Source organism: Fulvia fulva, chromosome 11 (genome assembly GCF_020509005.1).
Source record: "Fulvia fulva chromosome 11, complete sequence".
NCBI classification, from domain to species: domain Eukaryota; kingdom Fungi; phylum Ascomycota; class Dothideomycetes; order Mycosphaerellales; family Mycosphaerellaceae; genus Fulvia; species Fulvia fulva.
This window is the reverse complement of record NC_063022.1, coordinates 1,053,924-1,080,244: the sequence shown is the minus strand read 5'-3', so window position 1 is coordinate 1,080,244 and position 26,321 is coordinate 1,053,924. Positions and strand designations below refer to the sequence as shown.

General features: G+C 52.3%; 11 protein-coding genes across 11 annotated transcripts; 6 read left to right on the top strand and 5 right to left on the bottom strand.

Moving 5' to 3' along the window:
• Positions 1-3,289: 3,289 nt before the first annotated feature.
• CLAFUR5_12805 (uncharacterized protein) lies at positions 3,290-3,934 on the bottom strand (the record flags this gene model as incomplete). Its single annotated transcript, XM_047911953.1, has 2 exons — positions 3,290-3,762; positions 3,811-3,934. The coding sequence occupies 2 exons, from the start codon at positions 3,932-3,934 to the stop codon at positions 3,290-3,292; spliced, it is 597 nt and encodes a 198-aa protein (XP_047767773.1).
• A 179-nt stretch (positions 3,935-4,113) lies between these two features.
• CLAFUR5_12804 (Eukaryotic translation initiation factor 3 subunit E) lies at positions 4,114-5,536 on the top strand (the record flags this gene model as incomplete). Its single annotated transcript, XM_047911952.1, has 2 exons — positions 4,114-5,273; positions 5,323-5,536. The coding sequence occupies 2 exons, from the start codon at positions 4,114-4,116 to the stop codon at positions 5,534-5,536; spliced, it is 1,374 nt and encodes a 457-aa protein (XP_047767777.1).
• A 1,714-nt stretch (positions 5,537-7,250) lies between these two features.
• Positions 7,251-7,691, bottom strand: CLAFUR5_12803 (uncharacterized protein; the record flags this gene model as incomplete). Its single annotated transcript, XM_047911951.1, has 1 exon — positions 7,251-7,691. One exon carries the CDS (start codon positions 7,689-7,691, stop codon positions 7,251-7,253), a length of 441 nt encoding a protein of 146 aa, XP_047768077.1.
• A 286-nt stretch (positions 7,692-7,977) lies between these two features.
• CLAFUR5_12802 (uncharacterized protein) lies at positions 7,978-8,700 on the bottom strand (the record flags this gene model as incomplete). The annotated part of the gene is made up of 1 exon (XM_047911950.1): positions 7,978-8,700. The coding sequence occupies one exon, from the start codon at positions 8,698-8,700 to the stop codon at positions 7,978-7,980; it is 723 nt and encodes a 240-aa protein (XP_047767788.1).
• A 578-nt stretch (positions 8,701-9,278) lies between these two features.
• On the bottom strand, positions 9,279-11,831 carry CLAFUR5_12801 (uncharacterized protein; the record flags this gene model as incomplete). The annotated part of the gene is made up of 1 exon (XM_047911949.1): positions 9,279-11,831. The coding sequence occupies one exon, from the start codon at positions 11,829-11,831 to the stop codon at positions 9,279-9,281; it is 2,553 nt and encodes an 850-aa protein (XP_047767785.1).
• Positions 11,832-12,393: 562 nt separating this feature from the next.
• Positions 12,394-13,526, bottom strand: CLAFUR5_12800 (Metal homeostatis protein BSD2; the record flags this gene model as incomplete). The annotated part of the gene is made up of 2 exons (XM_047911948.1): positions 12,394-13,410; positions 13,503-13,526. 2 exons carry the CDS (start codon positions 13,524-13,526, stop codon positions 12,394-12,396), a joined length of 1,041 nt encoding a protein of 346 aa, XP_047767683.1.
• Positions 13,527-14,117: 591 nt separating this feature from the next.
• Positions 14,118-14,902, top strand: CLAFUR5_12799 (Lysine N-methyltransferase; the record flags this gene model as incomplete). Its single annotated transcript, XM_047911947.1, has 2 exons — positions 14,118-14,140; positions 14,194-14,902. 2 exons carry the CDS (start codon positions 14,118-14,120, stop codon positions 14,900-14,902), a joined length of 732 nt encoding a protein of 243 aa, XP_047767698.1.
• Positions 14,903-15,536: 634 nt separating this feature from the next.
• Positions 15,537-15,897, top strand: CLAFUR5_12798 (Galactose oxidase; the record flags this gene model as incomplete). The annotated part of the gene is made up of 2 exons (XM_047911946.1): positions 15,537-15,812; positions 15,856-15,897. 2 exons carry the CDS (start codon positions 15,537-15,539, stop codon positions 15,895-15,897), a joined length of 318 nt encoding a protein of 105 aa, XP_047767699.1.
• Positions 15,898-15,963: 66 nt separating this feature from the next.
• Positions 15,964-16,290, top strand: CLAFUR5_12797 (Galactose oxidase; the record flags this gene model as incomplete). The annotated part of the gene is made up of 2 exons (XM_047911945.1): positions 15,964-16,176; positions 16,231-16,290. 2 exons carry the CDS (start codon positions 15,964-15,966, stop codon positions 16,288-16,290), a joined length of 273 nt encoding a protein of 90 aa, XP_047768027.1.
• Positions 16,291-18,150: 1,860 nt separating this feature from the next.
• CLAFUR5_12796 (uncharacterized protein) lies at positions 18,151-19,046 on the top strand (the record flags this gene model as incomplete). Its single annotated transcript, XM_047911944.1, has 3 exons — positions 18,151-18,683; positions 18,744-18,876; positions 18,939-19,046. 3 exons carry the CDS (start codon positions 18,151-18,153, stop codon positions 19,044-19,046), a joined length of 774 nt encoding a protein of 257 aa, XP_047767701.1.
• Positions 19,047-21,878: 2,832 nt separating this feature from the next.
• Positions 21,879-22,814, top strand: CLAFUR5_12795 (uncharacterized protein; the record flags this gene model as incomplete). The annotated part of the gene is made up of 1 exon (XM_047911943.1): positions 21,879-22,814. One exon carries the CDS (start codon positions 21,879-21,881, stop codon positions 22,812-22,814), a length of 936 nt encoding a protein of 311 aa, XP_047768025.1.
• Between the last annotated feature and the right edge of the window lie 3,507 nt (positions 22,815-26,321).

Genomic DNA, 26,321 nt, shown 5'->3' with positions numbered 1-26,321 from the left:
TGTCGTCGTCACAGACCAGTGCACGAGCGCAGCAGGAAGTTTGCGGAAGACAACATGAATCTGTCGCTTATCAGAGCTCAAGCACCCGACAGCTTGAGGCCACTGCTCGATCTACTGGCTTCGTCCACGATTGGCGGGTCGCTTAATGTCCAAACATAAGTCCAGCAGTCCCGGCATTAGCGGCGAGGATCGATAATGCCCTGCGGCCTCGCATTGGTGGCAGTCTATAGGTCGGTGCACATGGATTAATCACACCCGCAGCAGGCATCCCCGACACCAGAGAAGACAGCTTGCCGAACAACCTCGATCACACCCGCCAGAAGTGACCGCAATCGCTCCAGCATCTAGGATGTTAGGCCAGCCGTGCCCGTGCCCGGATCAGCTGCACGCCAGCGAGTGAATCCTGCGACAGCGCCGTCCCTAGAAGAACATGTGAGATATCGACTGATCAATGCTCGATCGAGCAGGAGGAACGCGACGAACTAAAAACATCTCCATGCGATGCCATGGCCAGTATCCAGACGAGGAAGACCATCGACGTGTGCTTGGACTCGAACGACGGAGGTGGGATAATGAGCGTCTGCTGAGGATGTTACAGGGACTTGCGGACTCGAGGGAGGCCTCGCGTTTGGTCGATTTGGTCACTGCAGTAGTCGATGAGTAGATGACGAGCCACAGCGTTATCAAGGAGCGGGAGGTGGGATATAATCCAAGATAACCCAAGGCCTTGTTCGGACTTGTGGCGATGGTTGTAAGTCCCATTGCAAGTCTTGTCGTGTCGATAAATCTTGTCCATCAATCCGCTTGCAAAAGCGTGCTATGTCCCGAGTCTTCACTCCATTTGAACGACATCGTTGCACATCCACCGAATGATGCTAAATTTAGGCAGTGAAGATTCGACGTCGTTGCGTGCGGCACAGCTTCAGAGATGGCGCTTCGTGAAGTCAAGCGAGCTTGAGCTGGTGTTCTCGGGGCTCGATTTGTTCAGCAGCTGCAATGCTCATGCATGTGTTGTCTAATCGAGACACAATGGTCTGCTGCCATGGCTGGTGAATCGTGCTCAAGGTTCGGAAGTCGCATGCCGCCCTTTGAGGCTGAGCAAAAGTGAATGGCCTACCCTACTCAGGCCCCTGCGGCGGCGACCTGGGGTTGAGACCGTGTCTTGACGAGGCGCAATGCCTGCAGAATCCTCTGGTGCAGAATGCTGCTTGTCTTGTACCTGCATGTCTTGGGCGCAGTTCACTTGGTGCAGACGAATGGACCGAGACATCGTGGCTATGCGTTCACCAAGCCGAGTGCACTTATAATGCGACGCCGGACAGGTAAGTTGCACGAACTCGCCATCACAGATACAGCTACCAGTGCCACAAGATGCCTCGAACAACGTCGACAACATCCTGGGACGCAACGACTCTGCTCCAAATCCGAAGCACACATCCACAATGGTTCAACTGCGTGGGCACTACCATCAAAGGCATGCGCTGCAAGTGTCAAGTAGCGCGTGCTAACGTCGAGGTTGGCATGAGCCTTCTGGAAGACTTGCCACAGCAATCTATCGCCCCGGAAGACCTGCAGACCAACCTGGAAGACATCGCCGAACGCCTACTATGTCGCAGATTTCATCAAGGCCAGGCCACAGCAGTCGCGAATAAGTGGAAGAACACGATCCTTGCCGAGCTCAATCGGCAATCCAGGCTCGAAGCACCCAGAAGAAGCCGCAAAGTCCAAGCAGCTGGTGGTGTTAGTTCCATACGTCCGGCAGCACACGTTCACGAAAGACAAGTCGCGGAGCAGCGATCGGAGCAGTTGCAACGCGGCGAGTGTCCGATCTGCTATGGCGGATTCAACATGCCGTGTGAGACTGCTTGCTTGCACATCTTCTGCCACGACTGTGTCGCTCCGTGGGTCCAGCGTCATGGTAATTGTCCATCGTGTCGTGCTCAAGTCACGGTGCATGAGCTCGTCATGGTCGAACCACTACACCGGCAATCAGCAGCATCGCGACCGCGAAGAACAACGCCCGATCGACCCAGGACGATAGTACAGAGGCCGACTATTGCACCCGCAGTGGCCGCACCAGCAAGTGGGCCTTCGCGAGAGGCAGGCCTGCAGATCACCAGACGTCCAGCTCTTCCCACTCCACTTTTCACTTTTGCTGCAGGCTCCAGACCTACGAACCTTGCGACTCCAAGATCCACTCCTATCCCACGCACCGTCCCTGTTGCTCTCCCGGCTCCTGTCCTTGCTCCTGCCGTCCAACCAATACCTCACACTCACGCTACTACAGCGACCGCCGCCACGCCGCAGTCCAGTCAGCAAGCTCGAGAGGCAAGGGTCCGAGTGCGTGAGACATGGCGGAGACGACTCGAGAAGCTGAACGAAGGGTGTCCGATATGTTTGGAAGAGATGGAGGAACCTTGCGAGACGATGTGCAAGCACATTGCTTGTCACGACTGCATGGTGCGGTGGTTGGACACAAGGCATACGTGTCCGCTGTGTCGGACTGGAGTCATCAGAGAGAGCTTGTTGTTGATCTGAACCGAGGCTGAGTAGGGGTGCAGGTCGATGGCGCGGGTGGTATGGAGTCTCACGAATATCGTGTCGTTAAGGTGGCTTTGATAGCAGGCTTTCGTATGCATTGTCCTTTCGATGCCCTCGGTGTTCTTCGGGATGGCGGTGATGTACATAGACCAAGCCTGACCTGCCGTCCGCACAATTTCCATCTCTTCATCTCACCACGTCTTTCTTGCATCGGCAAGCCCCGTCTTCCTGCAGCCGGGGATGTTTTAGTGCCACAAAGCTCCTGCTGAATCATCAATAAACAAAGGGGATGTGGTCCAATCGGTAAGATCATCAGCGCCCACGGAAACGAAAGATTCTCGTCTTCGCATAGTGCGGAGTAATGGCATTCCGCCATTTTCGAGGCAAGAAATTGTCTTGCCACAGGTGAACTGTGGAACTGGCGTAAGAGTCAGTCAGCTGATGGATGCGAGTTCGAGTCTTGCCTTCTCCAAATCTTCTCTTTTTGCGGAATTGAGCGAAGCGTTTCGCCTATGCACTCGTTGCCTATGGATGAGAGTTGGAGCAGGGTGATGTGCTCAGGTCTCTTGGTGAAGACTGGCCAAGAATTCCCTATCATTATGCCGGCTGCTGGTAGAGGCCAATCCGCTCGTTCTTGAGAGGAAGGGGCTGGCAGAGAATGCTTTCTCTCAATCATGCCTATACTCATTCTGTACAAACGCTTCTTATCGTATGCTGTGCAGGTACTTTGTACAGATCTTCCTCACATCTAGAACTTCCTCTCCCGCAAAAACTTCTCAATGCGCGGCTTGTGGTGCCCCTTGATCATAATATGCCCCGTCACGCTATTAACCACAGCGTCCTTGTCCGCCACACCCAACGCGACCCTCAACGCATCTCTCAGCCGCAATCGATCTCCATCTATCTTCTTCACTCTCGTCATCTTCAAATTCCCTCCTCGTTTTCGTAATGTGTAGATAGGCAGCTCGTTGTTTGCGGATCGTGTTACGAAGTATGGCAGATTCGGCGCACACCTTTCTGGCGAGAGAGGCTGAACAGGCTGTGGTATGAGCTTCGGCACTTGAGGTTGGTGATGCGATTGGTGCCGTGTAGGGTAGTGTCGCTCCTTTAGTGGGTAGGATGTTCTGCGCGATGCTTTGGACTCTTTCGGTCGCGGCAAGGACTTCATCGATGGTGGTGGGTATGATTCGGGGGCAGTTCTTGAGGCTGCAAGGTTGCGATCTTTCCACTGTTAGCATGCGCGCCTTATGGTCAATCTAATGACCGTACCTTCTCGCTGCGCTGCTTCTCTGCATGGTGTCGCTGTCGAGAAGCGCAGGAAGTGCCGGACTGTCTGCGGTCGCGGGAGGCCCAATGGCCGTAGGAAGGGCATCATGGGTGTGAGTGAAGCCATTGTACTGGTCTATGAGGTGAGCGACTCCCTGATGGAAAGTGAAGTCGAGGTCGCTCCTTCCTCCAGGACGTGTCGGCGGACAAAGCGCCGATCTCTTGTCTTGGCGGATTTGGCGTGTCCCGCCATAAAATGAAATTCCTCCCCAACACCACCGCCGACGAGGTCACCACCGCGCGAACATGGCAGACTCACAACCCACCGCCGCCGGCGACATGCTGAACGGAAATACCACCAACGGCGACATTTCGAGCGACATCGCGAAGGAGTCGTCCCTCCTGGCAAAACTCATCCCACACCTGGACCGTCACCTGGTATTCCCACTGCTGAACTTCGTCGAGGAGAACACGCCAGAGGACGAGGACATCACAGACATCACACAGCTCAAATATGCGCTGCTCCAGGAGACCAACATGTCCGACTACGTGGGCGACCTGTACGCGCAGCTGAACAATCTGGACGAGCGACCCGCAGAATACACAAAGAAGCGGGAAGAGGTGCTCGAGAGGAGGCGCATTTACGAGGAGGAGACGGAGAAGATCCAGGGTCTGCTCGGAAATGAGGATGTCATCAACAACCTGCGCAGCGACAAGATGAGCAACATGAACTACCTCAAGGATAACCACGGCGTGACCCAGCAGATGGTCGACCAGCTCTACGATTTCGGCCAGTTCCAGTACACTTGCGGTGACTACGGCAGCGCATCCGAGCTTCTCTACCAGTTCCGTATCCTGTCCACTGATAACGACAAGGTCAGCGCGGCGACCTGGGGAAAGCTAGCTTGCGACATCCTCACAGTCAACTGGGAGAGCGCCATGGAGGAGATCATGAAGCTCAAGGAGAGCATCGACACACGCCTCTTCAACAACGCCCTCGCACAACTCCAGCACCGAACATGGTTGATTCACTGGGCACTCTTCCCGTTCTTCAACCACGAGCCAGCACGTGAGCAACTCACCGAGCTCTTCTTCTCGCCCACCTACATCAACACCATCCAGACTTCGTGCCCATGGATCCTCAGATATCTTTCGGCCGCAGTCATCACAAACCGCAACCGACCAGGAAACAAGACTTTCATCTACGGCAACTACCAGAAGCAGCTCAAAGATCTCGTGCGAGTCGTGAGGCAGGAGCAGTATGAATACAACGATCCAGTGACGAGCTTCGTCAAGGCGTTGTACGTGGACTTCGACTTTGAGGAAGCGCAGCGACGTCTATCAGAAGCAGAGCAGATCCAGCGTTCCGACTTCTTCCTCGTGGCCGCAGCAGACGCATTCCTCGATGCTGCACGTCACCTTATTTCCGAGTCTTACTGCAAGATTCACCAGCGGATCGATATCAAGTAAGTCTTCCTCAACGCATGTGTTGAGACTTCACTAATATAATCCTAGGGACCTTTCCACCAGACTCGGCCTCTCGCACTCGGAGGGTGAGAAGTGGATCGTCAACCTCATCCGCGACACACGAGTGGATGCGAAGATCGACTACAAGGCAGGCACTGTCATCATGAACCACCCACCAGTCTCAGTATACCAGCAGGTCATCGAGCGGACGAAGGGTGGCTTCTTCCGAACACAAGTTCTGTCTGCTGCGGTCGCCAAGTAAGACAAAGTAGTCTATCGAGACCAAGAGAGCAAAAGCCTGCCATGTATGGGTCACAGGCCGAATGAAAAAGGATGGACGCTACATGCATGAAAGCTCAAAGAAGCGACGAGGCACGCCGGAGTTGATGTGATATGCATAGCATGGCGTTCTCGGCGTCGTGATGGGAGGAAGGGCCTGAAGTAGCACGGTAGTAAGTGCTCAATGTCATGATGCTACGTTTGAGACTCAGGCCATGCTACTGAGGCGTCCAGGTATGAGCGCTTTTCGTGGGATGTAGCTGGCCAAGATATCTCGAAACAAAGTCTTGAGGCCAATGAGATGTTGTCTTACGCCATGACAGACCTATCTCAATCCATGCGCACAGCCTTGAATTTTCCATGCACTCGGTAGTTCGACTGGCACACGATTCGATCGTATTGACGGTACGCTAGCTTTTGTCCAGCCATCCAACTCGTAATAGCCGAACGAGAGCGGACTGATTACCTTTGGAAGTATGTGATAGGGCGATTCTACTGAATAAGCCACACGAAGATGCACGTGGTCGATGGCTCAATCATGAACCTTCAAGGACGATATCGCAATACCATGAACGAGATTGGGCCATCGAGCCAATACGCTAGTCCAGGTTACCGAAGTACGGCATTTGGCCGGTCTAGTCCGGTGAATGTCTTTGCCCGAAAGAAGTCAATGAAGTTAAATGCGATTGTTAGGTCCAGGTCTTGGTGAACTACATGCGATTCGGTCATTGCTCTAATACCTTCCCTGTCAGGTCCAATCATATTGGGCACGTCGGCGTCACCAGAATCGTACTGCTGACACTCGTGCAAGCCAAGCTCCGGAATCCCGACAATGGACTACATGGTGAACAGACAAGAGTGCAGTACCTCCCTTCGCAATGAAAGTGATGGGTTGTTTCTGCAAACTTAGTTGACTGATCCGCAGGCCCGTAGTGACCTTCGAACAGAGTGTATGGAATCTATACAACAACAATGGCTGCGACAGCTTCGCTAAGCATAACGCATCAACTACGTTCACGTCAGGAGACTTCACTATTGCCGATCCTCTACCATATCTCCAACGAACATGGTGCGAGTCATGATCCATAGAGCTTCTATACACATTCGGACTAACCGTGCTGCAGCATAACCATTACTACTATGAGATGTATAAAGTTCACAAGAACTGATAAAATCAGCTTCTTGACTCTACAACATCCACCACTATCATTGAAGTTGACCCGCGCCCCGCACAGCAACATTAGTGGGCTGCGCTGCAGCCTTCCTCCATGCTCTATTGTGGACCTTCCCTTGATAGGTCTCCTCTGCCTAACCTGCTACTTCTCGCCTAACCAATCTGCCACGCTGAGAGCCCACCTCCCAAGACCAAGCGATGACTTTCCACAGCTCATTCCGAGCTACTCCCCCCTCTTCTTTGTTGACCCAATGCTAACTCAGGCTGGGAGCACCGTAAACACCGGCTCCTCAATCGTCTGAGCGCGCTGCGAAGCGGTGAAACTCTCTTCCCACATCGCTCTGTCCAAGCTGAACTCGGTCATCTCCCCACTGTTGTTGTCGAGCTCGGCTACATACCATGCTGCTTCGCAGCGCGCCGCTGCGGCGTGAGTGCTTATAGCGAAGCCTAACAGAGTTCTAACTGTAGGAGCATTGATTGTCATCTGTCCATTGACCCAATACTGAAGGCCGAACTTGAAGTCTCAAACGATCGTCAATGGCATTGAGGCCTGTCGGAGGTGCATGTCGAGCCATGATGGTGTGATACTGGACGCCGTATGAGATGTTGCAAGCTCTAGGAGCTCGTCACCGAACCAGATGGCGTCGTGGAGAGGCTGAAATTCACTCCATCTGCCCAGATTGAGCTTGGACTGTGGATGGAGCAAGTCATGGCCGTTTTTGGAGGTCGATAATTGTAGCAGAAGGTGGTTGATGGAGCCTTTATGAGGGGCTTGTATTGCGCTGGAGCTAGCCGGCTGTGTCGTGCGAAAGAAGAGGGCCCGTTGAAGTCTGACGGAGCCCTTGATAGTGTCGCGGAAAGTGATATTGACGCTCTGTGATAAGAGTAGATCTGGCAGAGGTAGTTGCAACAGGATTGCCTCGAACAGTTCTGGGATGGCGAATACTTGAGCGGCGGCGGCCATTGTACTCGGTATGTGGTGGTTTCAGGTTGGTGCTGTGGTTTGTTTGAGGGTGTTCCAGTGTTTAGATGGAAGTGGAGAAGACTCGAGGCAGAACTGGCTTCATGTGGTTCTGCACACGAGAAGTGTGGATACTTACGTCATGGCATATGAAGCAAGTTGTAGGTGAATAAGTTAATAGCTATGCACACACCACTACTTAGACATTCACATCGCATACTCATAGTGTATTCTGACCTTAAAAGAGGTGCCTTTCGCCATTCTCCCCCGTTCTTAGACACCCTCGTTACTATGATGCTCGATGCCACACGAACTCCGGAGTCTTGACCATCTTCTCCCTCTGCTCGCACCAAAATCCGCTTTCCACTCGAACTTTCTTCCTCCTGATCCAGACACAATCCAATTCCAGCTCTCCCGGCCCCCAGTCATCTCCATCTCGAATCGATACGCCGCACGCCGCATACTCACAGCCAGCGCCAACAGCTCCCTCACTGTGAGAGCCTCGGTAGTCACGTCTGCTCCAATGGACAACCTCCTTCTCATGTCCTCGCTTGTCGTGTCGCAATGTAGCACTACTTTGACCTGGTGCTGTACTCGTTGTAAGTACATGTCTAACCAAGAAGCCTTGTTGGTATTGGACATCTTGGAGATAGGTCGATTGGACATTTTGAAAGGATGCGCAAGCGGTTCGGTCGATCTCGCCTGGGAAGTAGTAGAAGTCGTGGTAGATATGGAGCTTGAGCGGGAGATTGACTGTGGGTCTGCTGCTCTTGGTGCGTGATCTTGAGAGAAAGATAGGGTTGATGTCGTCAAGGGCCTTGCAACGATGGTAGTCGGGTGACATGGCAGTCGTGCGATTGAAGAGGGCGTGCTGCAATCTCGGCGCTGCTTTGATAGAGTCGCGGAACGTGGTGGAAACTCGTTGTACTGTCAAAATGTCTTTGATTGGTAGGTCGAATATAATGAACTCGACAAGCTCGACGATGCCTAAGACTCGATGGCAGGCGGACATTGTTGACGATGGACGAGCCAACAGAGTTTGGAGCTTATAACATTGTTATGCTTTTGGTTGAGTGGACGAAAGTGAGTTCCGGAAATTTTATATTGTTGCTGGCTGTTCCGCATGAACAGAGCGGCTAGCAGCGGCCGAGGAGATGGCTTGTGCACGGCCTGCACGTGTCGGGAAGTGAATCTTCATGATTTCCACGCTCGTTGGAGAAAAGGTATCACGAGTGGGCTACTATCAGGGCATACAATCCTGGAAAAGGCCATGACGCAACGCTCATGAGCTAACAGGTGAGTAGAAAAACCCATGCACGACGACCGCGATCTGTCCGAAGTCGATCATTTGGGACTGGCCGGCGAGGGAGCAGTAGGAGTTGCTGAAAGGCTGTGAAAGGCGTTAGATCAGGCCGGTTTCGCCGGAGGCTGGAATGTTGAAAGTCGGCGAGGTACTGGACGATGCCGTAGTCAAGGCTGTGTTTGTTGTGGATTGATAGTTGCACAGCGCTTGAAATCCGGAGAGCCTCAAAATCAGGTTCGAGTCCTCATCACTCTCCTGATTCTAACGGCGGGCACAACCTTCGCAATTCAGTCAACACACCACACCTGCTCGCCAGTCCACGTCCTCCCAATCTGCCCCCACCGCTCCGAGACCATGAACATAGTCAAACCAGCAAGATTCTCCCGCATCATCTGCCGTGTCGCAGTACCATAGCTTCGTGCCAGCTCCTCGTCTTGCAGAGCTTCATCGGCAAGATCGAAGAGTCTTTGCGCTCCATCGTTGGGTAATTGCCTTAATCCCTCGTCTTGTGGAAGTTCAGGATACAGAGGACCTTCATCCGGATCCTTGCGACTTGGCGATAGGAGAGACCGTAGCTCGGGGTCTTGGGCGATTTGCCATACTGCTTCTAGTTGTATTACGAGGTTCTTGGGTAAAGACCCCATGGTGGCGTATTTCTCGCTGCGGAAGTGGATTTTATCGCTGTCTCCACTCACAATAGTCCCGGTCATGAGCTGAGCAGCGTTACGATTGGCTTCGTCGCTTAACATTTCGTCGAGGGCGGGTTCTGCAATGAAGATCTTGGTGCCTCCGTCTGCTTGCATATGCTTCATGATTGAGTCGGGCTCAACGTGTCTCCCCGGGGCTGCGTTCCAGGTCATACAGAACCATTTCTTCTCATGGTAGCGGATGAATAGTGCTGCTGGAGCACTTTTCAGTAGCTCGTTCCATCGGACCTTGTCCGCTTCTTCGAGCTGACACGGTACAGTCACTTCGCACGCGGGATATTTGGCTACAAGCCCTTGCGGTGTAATCCGCGCTAGATCGCCCACAATCTTGGGCTTCCTGAGATTGCCGAACTCATGCTTGTGCATGACTGATGCGGGTGCCCATCGGTAGCCAGGCTCACTCAGTCTTGCTTCGCGGAAGAAGATGATACCTCTCGGGATCCCTCTGACCTCGCTGTCGGAGTCGCGGACGTCTGGCAGTACACGCCAGAACGTCTTCATCCGATCTTCTGGACGCACCCGGACTATTACTCGCTGATCAATGTCCAAGCAGTTGGCCAAGCACAGAGGTTCGTCGGTGGCAACGGAGACAGAGCGCTGTTTGAAGGCTCTAATAACCTCTGCTAAGCCAGCTGGTCCACGATTCGCTGCGCGGCGGTTGATCAGGCCTCGCAGCTCTCTCATGTATGCGATCAGCGGCAGGACGATCGACTCGTGGATGGTATCGGTTTTGTAGATTCCAGAGAGATACTCTTCGACGAGATCGAGATTGACGGACTCGTCCTTGAGCTGAAGCCACAGTCTGTTGGCGTGAACGCCTTCCTGAAGTGTCCAGAGTCGTCGCATCCATCCTGAGTACTTCAGTCTCATACAGATCTCGATCGCGTCTAGATCGTCTAAGCTGAAGTGCTCGAGCGGCCCGTCTAAAACAAGAACGTATGCAGCTGCTTTGTAGATGTTCGTCATCCGCTCCAGGCACATCGCTCGGTGATCATCGCTACGTACCGGACAGCATAGAGTGTCCAACCAGAGGAGCAGCTTGCCTTCTTCACTCGGTGCTTTGTCTCTCATGCTCTGTACGATGCGTGCCACGTAAGCCAGTTGACACCCCGGTAGTGCATTCGCAAAAGGGTTGCCCAGGCCGTCAGCCCACACGTGAGATAGCACGATGTAAGCCTGTCCATCTTTCGACGATACGACATCAATTCTCAAATCTTGCGTATCATCTTCACAGCTAATATCGAGCAGCGCGATGTATCCATCAGCCAACGCATCCATCACCTTCACATCATCCACGTAAAAGTCACCACAACTTCGATCAGCGCAGCGATGTAACAACTCAGTCTGGGCCATATTATACTGACTCGCCACGCACTGAGCCCCATCGCAATGGCTATGATTTTTCACCTGCGGCTGTACCACCTTGCTGAGATAGTACAGCATCTGAATCTCACTGCCCTCGGGATTCCTCCAGGCAGCCACATCGGCGGGGCACCAGTTGTTATGCAACATAGTCGCTACCAGATCTTCCGAGTCGTAGAAAGACGCCCATGTGGTGGGCATGCTGCGTGTTCCCTTGTGCAAAGTCTCGAGTACTATACTCTCCATGGTCTCACCGAGAGCTGCGATTGTGACCATGATCATATTGCAGCTGCTTGTCTTGTCAAGCTGGCGACGCACTTGTTTCATGAAATCGTTCGTTCGCTGAGTGCAGATGACGAGGTGCTCGAGGAGTTCATGACGCTCGCTCTCGTCGCGATCTGTGTGTTGTGGGATCCACTCCTGTGCTATCCCTGGTAGATTGATTGTCGTTACGAGAGTCTGAGAGGTCTCAGTGTCTTGGGTCAGGAAAGCACTGGCCGGAGCTCGATCGCCGAAGACCTCGTGGAGCAGACCAAAGAACAGCCAGGTTTGCATCAAAGCATTGAGCTCAGCTTGCATGGCAGAGTCCTGCAGTCGACCCTTGTCGTAATGTGCCTCGTCACCGTCCGTGACGAACAGGTCGTACACAGGTTTGAAGCGGCTGCGTATCGGGTAGTCCAGGAAAGAGCCATTATCATATTGATCGGCGATATGAGGGACCTTTTCTGATCGAGGCACTGTCGCTCCGTGAGGAAGTAAGAGGTGCTCCATCGAGCATAACGACCAGTGGACGGTCAGGTCGAAGATAGCCTGATATCATTGCCTTGTTGTGTCTCGACACTAGTGCCAGGTAGATGTTAATAGCGAAAGAGCATCCCGATCCTCAACAGCTGCGGCTGAAGAACCAAGGAACGAAGTGCTGCAGCGGCTCGGAATCCTTCCGGCCGATCATGCATGGCCCCATTTCGACATGTGTGTTCGCACGGGGTGTCCAAAGAGATTCTCATCTTCGCTATGCTTGTGGTGCGATCAGCTTCACTTGGGCGTGTCGTACAGATGTGAGACCTTCGAATTTTACCAATGCGTCGCAATGGGAATGAGTCAAAGGGATGGGTATCAAAGCAGACGAAAGTCCACCTAAAATTCTGTAATGCATTCCCTCGCGAACTATGCAAGACTCCCACTCATCAATCAGTCGTGCTGTAGTAGGGGTGGGGTAGTAGTAGTGACTCAAACAAAATCCACGCAGCGCACCTTAGCGACATGCCGTATCGAAACGCCCAAACTCCATGCCTGCCATACCCGTATTCATCGCTCATGTCACACTAATCCTTCAAACGCTGGTTTCGGGACGCTCATTCTCCGCCACAACGGCAACACCCAGACCCCTATCCGGCGAGGATCGCACCAACGCCTCCTGCCGCCGTGCCTTCATGAAGTCTGTCGCTGCCCGGATCAGGATGAACCAGCCCACGATCATCAATGCGTATGAAAGCCAGTCGGTGGTTGACAGACTTGCTGCCGCGGCTGCCGCTCCGTCTGCTCCTGCCACTTTGCTCGGGTCGAAGTCGTGCGAGTTCGGGTCATCGGGTACGGCTTCCACGGGAGCGCCATTTGTCGGGTCGTCAGAAGGATGTCCTACAGATGCTGCATATCGCATCTGGAAGCCGTATTGTACCAGGGTAATACCCAGACCAGCTCTTGAACCGTGTTTCGCCGCGTGTGTAGTATGCAGAAGGTAGGTGAGCAAGAAACCGATAAGCTGGAAGGACATGGATATCAGTGCATTCCAGATGAAGGAGAACAGCGAGCCGACCAGAAGACCGTCGATAAAGACATCATCTGGGTTGCCGGTCGTGGCGTATGGTGACAGTACTGTCGTCTCCCAGTATGGTGGCGTCGCATCGGCTGCGGCCTGTTCGTATGTCGGAGGCTTCTCATCTACGTCGTCTCCAGCTCTAGGCTTTGCGGCTATGTTTGCGAAGACGCCATCCGAGCTGTTTCCGATGACTCTTCCGCTAGGTGCTCCTGGTGTGAAAGTGGGTATCGGGGTGAGTGCGCGTGCCGGTGCGCCTGGCCGTAGCTGATTGCTGCCCTGTGATCCTGCGGGTGATGTGGCGTCACTGCCACCCATTAAACGCCTCCTGTCGCGTGTATCATCATCGTCCTCATCGTCGGAAGGTGCATCAAAGGCATCGTCGAGGTCGCGCTCGTCGGAGGTCTGGTGTTGGTGTTCGCGGGATGGCCGCCGCGACGATTGCTGGGAGCGGAATGAGGGTGGCGGCGAGTCCGGAGCTGCGACCGGTGAGGGTCCTGATACATGGTCGTCGTCGTCGTCTGCTGCTGCTACCTGTGTGGAGGTGATATGAGTATGTTGTTTCATTCCCGGTGGTGTGGCCCCTGCAGGCGGCGAGCGGGCAGAGTGCCCAGGTGGTTACGTACAGGCTGATAGCGCTGCGAGCTCATGGCGCTCTGCGTTGCTGGAGCGCGCGAAGAAATGTGGTGAAAACAGTGGCAGATGATGTCGAAGCGTGTGTGTGGCGTATATGAGAAGCGAAGTAGGTGGAAAGAAGGTGGTTGATGTGGTAGGAGTGCTGGTGCTGGTGCAGGTGCGGGTGCTGGTAGGAGAGAGGCGGCGCAGTAGAAGTCTTCCCCATGTGCTGCACGATCCCACCGACACCACACTCTCACTAAGGTTAGATAGTCGGCGTCAAAACTTGACTGGCGTTACCTGGACAAGAGTTGGCTTTGGTTAAGCTGTGCGCCAGATGGGACTGTGCGCCAGGTGGGGAAGGCTTGTAAGAAGCGTCGCCTGAGAGCCGAGCGGCGTGTGATGTATCATGTCGCAACAGACATCTTAACGCCGTTTCTCCGTCGTGACTAATCAAATTTTGACTGGCTTCATCTTCTTTGTTTCAAGACAGATGCTGCACTTTGTTCACGACAACGTGTCATATCACAACCTCCCCAGGCACGTGGCATACAGAGAACCGCCTGCATATCGTCGTCAGATGCACCTCTCTGAGCAAGACATCGTCAGGTTGCACATCATCAATCATGGACGACGACGATGATATTCCGTAGGCCAAACGACACCGTTCGAAACCACTGCACGTCATACTCACATCCCTAGCCAACTACCAGCCGACACGCTCGCAGCCCTCCAGCTGTTCAACCGCGAAAAGGATGCCAAGGCGAAGCAGTTTGAAGATCTCAAAGCCCAAGCAGAGGCGGACTTTGAGAATGGCGCTGGAAATGGCAAGCTCAGCATGGACCTTTTCGGTGAAGACTGGAACGCCAGCCAGTTCTGGTACACAGACGCCACTGCACGTCTTCTAGCACGACAACTGCTGCATGGCGCGACCAAGGACTCGGCAGTCGCTGTGGTATCTGCTCCCAGCGTCTATGTGGCGTTGAGGAATATCCTTGCCGAAGATGAGTCTCTTCCTAGACCGGAGTTGTGTCTACTGGAGTATGATCAGCGCTTCGAGGTTGTAGGACCGGATTTCCAGTTCTACGATTTCCAGAACCCACTGCGCTTGCCGCCAGCCCTGGAAGAGAAGTTTGACAGAATCATGGCCGATCCGCCTTTCCTGTCGACCGACTGCCAGACGAAGACGGCGCTCACAGTACGATATCTGGCGAGGAACTGGTCGGGTAATGCCGAGAATGGCCTTCGCTTCGTCTCATGCACCGGGGAGAGAATGGAAGAGACGATCGGCAAATTGTATGGCAAGCTGGGCACCAAGACGACCACTTTCGAACCGGAGCACAGCAAAGGCTTGAGCAACGAGTTCTTCTGCTACGCGAACTTTGAATGTGAAGACTGGAAATGGCGATGAACATCCTTCAAGACAGGTCCTCGACCAGACGGTTGCCGCCAAAAGGTTGTGTTTTGCACTTCACGGCAGTATCGAAACCCTGGCTCTGCCTTTGAGCAGCATCTTGAGCCCTGCCGAGGTGTTACATTCTCAAGCATTATCTCTTGGCAACCTGCACCTGGACACTAAGCCCTACAGGGCAGGTGCTAAGGACAGAAGGGACGCAACAACAGAAGGATGGCGTGGATGGTATGGGGTAGCGACGCGGCGCGTGACCAGAAATGATGCTCGCAAAATAGTACATCTCAAGCCATGCTTCTGCCTGCGGTTAGTAACAACGCCTGATCTGGCTCCACGCTCCTCGGAAACGTTACACTTCGCGCGAGTCAGCCCTGCAACAGCCTATACGAGAGACAAGAACATCAGCCGTCTATACCACGAACTCTATGTTCGAAATGCCGACGAAGCTTCAGAAGGGGGCACGATATTGCAAAGATGGCGTTTTATACTGCCGAACAGTAAGCCACTACCCAGAGCCCTCCGTGGGTACAAATACACATGGCTTTGCATGAACCTCACGGTTTGTGGTGGCACACAGTCTCTCGTTTCGCTGACATTACTTCTCATTTATTCTTCTATCAAAATACTAATCACCATGTTTGACCTTTCGATAGGTCTACTGCTTGCCGCAGCTTCCACCACCTTCGCTCAGAATATAGGTACTTGGACTTCGCCGATTCGATTCCCAATCGTACCAGTCGCAGCTGCCCCATTGCCCGGCAGCAATGGTCAACTCCTCGTATGGTCGGGTTTCAATCCAGCCGACTTCGAGTCTGGCAAGGGACGAACACAAACGGCCATCTACAACCCAGCGACCGGAGCGGTGTCGCGAAGGACCGTCACCAATACCCGACACGACATGTCAGTGATAGTACGAACCTTTGCAAGGCTTCCGCTAACAAGGTTCTGCCCAGGCATTTCCTTCGACTTTTAACGGCAACCTCATGGTCACATGAGGCAACGACGCTCTCCGCTCTAGCATTTACAGCACTCAACAGTGAGCATGGATCTCAGCGCCAGACATGAACCAGCAACGGGGCTATCAAACCTCTGTCATTCTATCCGATGGCAAGATCTTCCAGATTGGTGGGTCCTGGGTCGTAACAGAAGCGCGCGGTGGCAAACACGGCGAGATCTGGGATGGTACATCGTGGACCGCACTCCCAGGCGCGTTGGTCGACCCTATCCTTACCAATGACCGCGATCGTGCATTTCGCGCCGATAACCACGCTATGGTACGCGGTATTCCTCTCTCTCGTACGTCCCATAAAGACTGACCCTCCACCCAGCTCTTCGGCTGGTCCAATGCCTCCGCCATCTCCGTCGGCCCCTCGAGAGCAATGGTCTAGTACTACACCGCCGGCCAAGGCTCCTTCAGCCCCGCCGGTACCCGCAGCACCGACACAGACGCCATGTGCGGCACCGCAGCAATGTACGACGCCACCGCCGGCAAGATCCACATCGCAGGCGGACCCCCCAAACTACGAAAACGACGAAGCAACATCAAACACGCACATCGTCACCATCGGCGCATCGGGATCTACTGCCCAGGTCGAGCATACTACCAGCATGTCGTTTCGCCGAGTCTTCGCGACATCTACGATTCTGCCTGATGGCCAGGTTTTCGTGGTGGATGGGCAGACGTATGGTGTGCCGTTCTCTGATGCGAGAGCGATTTGACGCCGGAGTGGTGGAATCCGGTGTCGAAGCAGTATACGAGGATGGCGAATCATCGCGTGCCTAGGACGTACCACTCCGTCTCTGTGCTGATGGCTGATGCCAGAGTCTTCACTGGCGGAGGCGGCCTCTGCGGAGGTTGCAGCACCAACCACTTCGACGGCGAGATCTTCACACCTGCTTACCTTCTCCGATCGGATGGACGTACTCTCGCCGCGAGGCCGACTATCACAGCTGCCTCATCGAGAACTATCAAGGTTGGCAGCACATTCATGGCCACGGTTAGGAGCTCGGGAGTTAACGGGAATTGGACGTTCTCGATTGTGAGGTCGGGGTCGAGTACGCATACTGTTAATAGTGATCAGAGACGGGTTCCTCTGGTGCAGACGGGTAATAGTAAGGGGTGTATACGTTCCGTCTGCCGGCGGATCCTGGTGTTGTTAATCCGTGGTCCTGGTGGTTGTTTGCGATGGAGAATGGGGTGCCGTCTGTGGCGAGTGAGGTGTTGATTACGCCGTGATTGGGGCTTGCTCTGGGAGTGGTTGTGGGGAATCTTGCTGTCAGATCGAGGCTCAGTGTGCCAGGTTTGTCTGCTCTCATTGTGGAGGGTCAAGCAGCTTTGCCTCGCTGTCGAGTATCCCAGCTCCTTCCACATCCCAGCGCAGTACCGAGAGCTGGGGAGAAAATTCGATGCGGCTAATAGTCCTCGCGGAATCTTTTTCTAGCTGCAGTGAATCCTCCTAGGACTAAAGTAAGTAACTCACTTGCTTTCTACACGGTTGATATCGAGCTTCCGACACAGCCAGTGCCCAAAACAAGGTCTTGCGAACAAGACTATGTTTGCTTTGTCCTGCGAAGAGACCTCACCACATCGCTGTCATGGTTACAAAGCACACACTAGTCTTGGCGAGCATGAAGCTGATCACTCATGCAGAGGTAGCTTCTTTGTCTTAGCCAACATGTTGGCATTCAAAGTTCGGCACTACGACGGACTTCTAGTAGCCGTGACTGAACTATGCATACAGGCAGCGCTCACTGTGCTACTGACATCCACCCCACGTGCAACACACGAGCCTGACCTTCTTTATTGAGCGTAGTCTATCGACGGTATGACTACATTGACAACATTCGTTAGCAGAGAACATGCACCTCCACGCGAGAGTACCAGAGTCTATGTCTGGATCGTCAGACATTGAGTCTTGGCTTCGACAACCTACAGCTCGTTCCAAGAACATTAGTCGTACGAGTACGTTGTAATCGTGACCTCAGATAACTTGGATGGACGGGCCAGCAGCGATGCCCAGCATTTGGCGGCGTGTTGGTTTCCACTTTACGGATTAGCATATGGAAGAAGATCGCGATGGGTGATGTGACGGAGAAGGCACATCTGATCCACGATGCGATGCCTGAAAGCAGGGCCAGCCGTGTATAAAGACTCTCGAGCATCCCCTCGGTTCTTCTTCTCATCAGTACATTCCATCGCTACAGCACAGCAAGCAGCTTCAACCAACAAGCAACCCACAACCGCCAAAATGAAGTCCATCATTGCCATCTCTGCCCTCACCTCTCTCACCACCCTCACCACCGCCTTCCCTACCTCCGACGACCGCAACTGGGAACTCTACACCAACGACCTGGGCTACGCAGCTTCTCGCTTCAAACCCGGCCAAGAACCCGGCACAGAAGCCTACGCCGCTCGCTTCGGCTCCAACAACGTCTCGGACGCCTCAATATTCGCTCGCCAGGACAATCGGCGCACCGAGCCCCTCGTCGGCCAGAACGCCATTCCCTACGGCTGCATCACCGATATCCCAAACACGGTTCTCAGCAAGCTCTACGACATCTGCGGAGACTTGGGCTGTGATGGCGGTGCTACCGTGAGCGTTGATGTCAAGTATCCAGACAATGGAAACGAGGGGGACGCTACCGTTACGCTGGCTCCGAAGGGTCGCTGGCCTTCCGGCATGCGGGATGCGATGATTCAGGCTGTGCAGGCTGAAGCTATTCCTGAGGCTGTGGAGACGGAGGAGGTGACTTCGTACTTCCAGCAGAACAGCCCGTTCAAGTGAGTTCTTGGTCGATGTGTTGGAGGTTAATGCCGGGCTGACTAGTGTGGCTTTGACAGCCCCTCACGAACGTACAAATGCAACGTTTCCAAGTCGACCAACTTCTTCTCGATTATTGTAAGGAACAACGATGATGAAAGTCAGGTTGCGAATTTGGATGTGTCCGTTTCGTTCACGAAGAACAGGGATTCCGTAAGTGTCATCCTTTCTCGCCTTTTTGTGGACAGTATGATGGTGGCTGACTCTAGTATCAGATCATATGTGGCACTGCGGCTGCTGCCTCGGGCGCTGTTGTGGGTGCAATCAACGGAATTGCAGGTGGACTGTTTGGATTCGTCCAGGCGCTGGTGTGCAACAGCTAGATGGAGAGAATGAGCTTTTGGTAGGGCTCCGGTCGTGAGCTGAGGGTGATCTCTGGTGGAGAGAGACTTGATCTTGTTCACAGTAGGTCCGACAGAAGATGAGAATGCGTTTTGGAACGGCCGTTAACGTTCGAAATTTCAACGGAGTATGGCAACTTCACAACCCCGAAGAGAAATGTCTTGCGAGTGGTATAGACCACTATCCAGCCCAGCAGATCGCGTTGTCGTCGCAGAGAGCAGTCATTATTGTTGATCAGGCGTCTTGAGATTCTCAGCTGCAGTCGGACCCAGTGCGGCAGGGTCGAGAGAGGAGACTGAGATACTTCAGTACATCTTATTGCAAATGGTTATAACGGCGCTTGCGTTGCACTCTTATGTCCACGGCATTCGCCGACTGTTGCTATCAGACCTCCTGGTCCAGAAAGTGGTATTGTGGCATCCTGCCAGTCGTCAAGGAGCCGAGTAGCCTGACGCGTTGCGTTGCATGTTACTAGCCGCCGAAGGCTCGGTGGGTTAGTGGTAACCCATCAGGTAACCCGAGGCTGGGGTCGTCGGACTTGGTCACTCCGACTACCCGAAACCAAAGGTTGCGAATTCGAATCTCGTAGGGGCCAACGACTACGGGGATATTAATCGGAAGGCTTAGCTATGAGGGAGGAGGTCGCAGGGGCTAGCTAGTTTTAGAAGCTATTATTTAACAAGTAGGGGAGTTTCCTAGCTAGGGTTAATAGCTCGACTCTCGGAAGAGGCCGGTAGGGAGCGCCGGTAGCTATAACCGCGGATACCCCCGTAAGGGTAAAGTAAATTCGGGCGAAGTAGGTACGCCAAGCCCCAAAGCTCGGCGGCGTAGCTAAGGTAAGTAGCCTTCTTTATATCTAGTTAAGCGAAGGAACACTACCTCCCGGGGGCCTTTAGGGTAGTTCGGCGTTTCGTCAAGCCGTGCTATATAGTCTAGGACTTATACAGCACGAAAATGGAACAATCAATCAATCAATCAATCAATCTAGCCGCCGAAGATCTTGATAGGAACTCCACGAATCGTGTGTGACGATGCTAGAGTGGACTGTGGAAGTCACAGCAAAAAGGGTCGGGTGCGTGACAAAGTTGATTGCCGCCAGGCGCTTCGACTTATTATTCAAGCTAAAGCCGCTTCGATGAGCTGACACGTTGCTGAGTAGGAAGGTCCGACAGATGCACTCGAGGTGTAGCGCGTCGCCGCATGTTTCATTAGCAGCTTCCAGAAGTCGATGGCTGGCTATAGCAACAAATGCAGTCGTCGTTGCAACGCCAAGACTTGGTGGTGGGGTAGGACGGCTTTGGACGGCGACTGGATTCACCTCAGAACGCACGGGCCTCTCGCAAGCCAGAATTTTCCACCAGCAAAACACGGCAAAAACATACAACACACGGGATTCCCACGTGGTCACCCACTGTAGTACTAGTCGTGCGGTCCAATGCTTGAGTACGGCAGAGCGAACGCACTGCCTCGAATTCGCCCTCGCTCGCTGCTGTGTATCACCCACCAGAATAGGAGTTGTGCAAGATCCCGGATTACGAAGATGCCGGACGATCTTAAGTGTCTACGGCGTAATGACCGTCCGATTGGCTATATTCCAGGCACCAGCTTTCGAGATCCAGGAATCCGTAGACGGTTTCCAGGTTCCGAGCCTCTGCTAGCGCCATAAACTCATCTTACACGGGTAAGCATCACATGACAGTTTTGGCTCAGTCTGTTACGGTGAGGTCGAGTTTTCCGGAGTTCGAAAAAGGCCATGAGCAGCATGGGCCACAGTCCTTGCGGGTCGTCTTGCACACATCTAACCACTTCGAGCAGCGCACACACATACAGAAAGACACATCCAGATACTTGGAGCTTCAAGGCTCACATATCCGGATTCATCAGAAGTCCTTGTGGGATGTATTCCATTCGGTTCTGTTCGAATAATCCCAGATGCCAAATCTGCTCTTCCAAGAATTGCTTCGCCTTCAAGGGTAGCCCATATGGGTCGCGGGTCGCACGTGTTACGTTCCATGCGCGAGAGAGGAATCTTTGTTACCTGGAACGGAAGTCCTTGTGGGATGTATTCCATTCGGGTCAGTTAGAGCAATCCAATTGCCAGATCTGCCCTTCCAAGAATTGTTTCGCCTTCAAGGGTAGCCCATATGGGCCGCGGGTCGCATGTTTTACGTTCCATGCGCGAGAGAGGGATCTTTGTTACCTAGAGCGGAAGTCCTTGTGGGATGTATTCCATTCGGGTTAGTTAGAGCAATCCAATCGCAAGATCTGCCCTTCCAAGAATTGCTTTGCCTTCAAGGGTAGCTCATATGGCTCGCGGGTCGCATGTGTTAGGTTTCATATGCGAGAGAGGGAATCTTTGTTGACTGGAATGCGAGGACATCGTCGATTAACACAATTGTAAGAAGCCGCATAGGTCGCCGCCCCGTTCATTTTGTCCCGTGTATATGAACAGTCCGCGGTCGAAGGAAAAAGCCGTGACTGTCTTGTTACTCATACTTGTAGATAGGGACCATCGACCGTGCGTGGCTCTCTTCGTGCAGCCAAAAAAGTGTCACGGTGTCTAGGAAAACCGCGCGCTATACCTAACTCAGAACGTCTGTTTGGGGAATCGATATCTGGTCGCGATAGCATCTCGTCTCGTCGTTGCTGTCGACGACGGCGTGATTTATTCACTTTCAGGAATCCATCAACTCGCTCCAGCAATTTCCTCCACGCCTGCAATTGGCGCCTACAGCGTCGTGACAGGACGACCACGGCGTGAAGCTTGTTTGCTTGTGCTACAAGGCTGCAGAGCGTGCCATAGCGAGCTTGCGATGCAAGCCGCCGACGGAACAATACCTAGCAGGCAGACCGCTGAGCTGCTCGATCTCGCACCGGAATTGCGCGATATCATCTTCGCCTTTTGTTTAGCGCCACGACAAGATCTCTCGGCCAAATTGTGTCGTACCTCGTCAGTCAATGCGACTACTTGCGGCGGTTTGACTTTACAGTCTGCAGGCTCTAAAGGTGGATGCAAACCTGGATGGGAGTACGATAGGCGAAGCGGGCGGATGATGATTGAGTTGGACGCTGACATTGAGACCTTGTCAAGTCTGCGTCTGAGTTGCTCTCAGATTCAAGCCGAAGTCGACGACTATGTACGCGCCAATATCACACTCAGGATCCTGGCTGACGAGATGCGTATCCGTGCTCTACCAAGGCTGGATCATAGGCAGCACACGCAGAACCTTCAGCTGTACTTTCTGTTGGACGCAGCACATCATGACCACGAAACAGGAATATGCCCTCAAGGCAGCCTGCTCAGGCGATACTCCACTTGGCTGAAGGCGTTGTTGCTAGGCTTCGATGATGAGAGTAACGTCAGTCTACATCTGCTATTCGTATGCCCCGATCTCGACCTGTGGCAATCTTTTACACGACAAGCGGCATGGGTGCACGATGAGTCGTGGGAAGAGCCTGTTATACCGGAGTGCCACGACGTTGTCACTGGAACTCATGAATTCACACAACAAATGGCAGTTCGCCGGGTCGATATATCAGCACTAGCAGAGCGTGATGGTGACATTTCTGAGATCAGGGACGGACTTTCGCCAAGAGACAGGTACGCCTCCTACGATCGAAGCTTGGGCTGGAAGGCGAATAAATCATTTGTTTGTGGGCCAAGACTTATCGATGATGGATTTGTCTTTCCCGGCGACAATGCACGCGATCAAAGGTTAGCGCATAAGCTCTCGATGCGATCTAAGTAGGAACTCGCTCTTGGTTGCCACGGGATGCTATCATCGAGATGTTGTCACAGAGGCCGTGCAAAGCTAAAGAGTTGTCCAGCTTGGCTGGATGTCTAGAGCGTGCATATTCACTACAGGGTGAGTGTGTTAATTTGTGTATAAATGTAGGCGTGTGCATCCGCATAACAACATTGCGTTAAGAGGACTACGGTAGAAAGTTAGATCACACTCACGCCCTACTAAGGTGAACGCAGGTAGAAGTAGTACTAAGATTGCGTCGTGCTCTACTGTTATGTATGTTCCAGACTTTTGGATACAGGAGTCACTACTCGTACGAGCCAAAGAGGTGTACAAGCAATGCAGAGATTTGTTTCGAGAGGAGGAGGACGTTATGTGCATGTATGTATATCGGGTTCGGAGTTCTGCTGCATTTGTCGTCCTTGAATCTCTGCCAAGCAAGAGTTTGTCCGTAGAAGTCGCTAGAAATTACATGCCATTCTGAACAGTTGCCTTTACTGTTACGAACGTTAGCATCCGTACGGACTGGAGCGATGAGGATCATTGGTATTCGCTAGTACATATAGTCATCACTTTGACGACGTCAAGGTCACGAGCTGGTTGTCGTTTCCGTGCCTAAACATAAGCTGACAAGGTCGAAATTGTAGTCTGCTTCGATATCCTCTAAGGATTCTATGTAAGTCGCATTCCTAGTTAGTCGTATGGCCTAGGACATAGTACCCCTTCCTCTACCAAGTTGACGGTAGTCTTAAGGGTATGTAGAGAAGACGTAGCTAATCCGTTGCTATCCGATATCTAAACACTAGACGGAGTCCTATAAAATGTCCAATATATATCCTCCTCCTTCTTCCTTCGTAGTACTACGATAGTTGTCCTTAGTTTTAGGTAAAGCTATTTGAGCCTTACTTATTAGTCGACTGAACGGATCAAGACGACGACGGCGCGACCGAGGAAGTCGCCTATTCTACTACCGAAGGTACCTATCTTCGAGGCCATATCCTACTATTAGGGTAGACAGCTTGAAGTTTTCTTCACCCTGTTTCTTCAGCTCTAAACGCCGCGGAGGTGCCTAGCTACATTAGGCAGCTCCTAGGTAATAGTAGCCTAGGCTACGGTACGGACGGCGCCTACGGCTCTATAGGCAAAGCTCCCCTAAGACAACTAGTAGCAACTTATAGAGGACGCAAAAAGTATAGAAACTAATAATTAGCTCCTATACCGGTCTCTATAGGTAATGATCACTTAGCTACGTACGGCGCTAGTACTATCGTATTACCGAGGGTAATAAGAAATAAGGACGACGTCTTAGGCAATTAATAAGGCCACCCGGAGTTAACACCCCTATAGCTAGGCATCGGTCGCGGCTTCGATACTAGGCCCCCGCCTAACGTACGATATAGTTATAATCCGTATTATAGTAAAGGAAGACTAGGCCGAAGTAGCGAAGCTATCGAATAAGGAGCTCGCCTAGCGAATTAATTAACTAGGGGTGGTCGTAGTGAACTAATAGTCTAACGGTACTCTATAGATCTATACTAGCTCTACTACTACTAGAAGGCACCTAGAGGCATAGCTATAGTAGGTATCTAAGGTTACGGTATTAGCGAAGGTCTTAACGAAGCAATTCACGATCCTAGTCTATAATATACCTAAGGAGTTCGACCTAACTAACCTAGGTCACCTACGTACTCTCTAGGAGGACAACCCGGTCACTCTTAACTCTCTAATCTAGAAGGCGACTTGGCTCTATAGGAAATGGCTAGAAGGTAAGAAGGCCCCGGCGCTAATCGTATAGCTATAAGACGCGAAAGCGGCGGATCTAGTAATAGAACAAGGCCTGATCTAGTAATATAGCCTTAAGATAGTAGAAAAGCACTCCTTACTCTTTCGTGTCCTCTAATGCTTTAAATACTAACAGTATAGACACCAAACCTATACGTATATAAACAAGTAGGCCTACTCGAACTATATAGAAGACTATATATCTAGGGACTATATATCGGCTATAAGACGGTACGTAAACTGTCCGGGGTACTACCTATCGTATAGCGCGGAATGCCTATAGCGGAAACTAGCAAAAAACAAGGCAATTATAAACAGAACCGTCGCCCTAAGATTCTACGGCGACCGTAAGGCTAGCCTATACCGGAACTAGTTAGCGGCGGTTAGGTATAAGCGCCCTAGGGCCGAGAACGATATAAAGGATACGTAACCTAGGGCGTACGGGAGGCCACGTGCCCTACTAGCTACGGCGAGGGAATCTAACTAGGCCCGGCTCCCCTTTAGTATATAGCCGATAGGCGTAGACTAGGACGTATAAGGTAGTAGGATATAGGACGCTATAGAGGAAACGATTGTCGATACCGATAACTAGCCTCGACACGATTAGCATTATCTAGTATAACGTCAACTATAGCAAGGATATAGTCTAGAACTATTTCCTATACGAGGCGGACCCGTACGTCTACTACGTCCTAGTAATCTAGGAGCTATAGATTAACCCGTACTATAAGAGACTAACGACCTATAAGTTACTAGGCTATACGATATACCTACGAGGCGACGGCAGACCCCGTACGTGCTTCTATATTAGTAAGGACATACTAGAATCCGACTAGGAGGTAGTGTACTACGTAGACGAAGAAGGCGGGGGCGATATTACCTCCCTCTACGTAGGTAGTACCTAGATATACAACCTATATATACAACCGCTAGCCTCGAGGTCTAGCCGCGACCTAGGGGTCTATAGACACCTAGATAGTACGCTTAAGAGACAAGGCTACTATATCGTAGTAGGAGACTTTAATATATACTCCCCTTCCTAGAAAAGCCTTATATAGCCGTACCCTATAGCCGACGAAGTAATCGACTTGATAGTAAGCAACGTAATTACCGTTAATACCCCGAAGGACCTAGGCACCTAGAAGAGAGGGGGACTCTAAGGCACGATCGACCTCTCCTAGATCTTAGATAGCTACTACTATATAGTAACCTACTATAGGATCGAACATATACTCGAGGCGTTATTAGACTATATACTAGTTAGGACCTCTATTACGACATAGATATAACGTATACTAGCGAGAACCCCTAAGCTAAACTAGGGAAAGGCCTACTAGGCTAATATCTAGGTATACCTCGATAACTCCGAGAGGCTAGTCTAGATCGCGTAGTAGCAATATATAAGTAAAGACGAGATAGACGAGGCAGTCTAAGGGTTAATAGACGAGATAAGAAAAGCGACCTTACTTTACGTTCCGCTTACCTAACTAACGATATAGTCTAAACTATACTAGACGCCGGAGTATACTACGGTAGTAAGAGAAGCAAGGAGAGCCCGCCGGGTATAGACGAGCAGCTATAGCGAGGAGGCCTAGAACGTATATAGGGAGGTATACTAACAGAAGAAAGCTATAATACGGAGGGAGAAAGCAGTCGGCTAGAGGGCTATAGTAGAAGAAATCGCCGGCAAGCTAGCGAGGATATAGAAGCTAGCGAAATGGGCCCGAT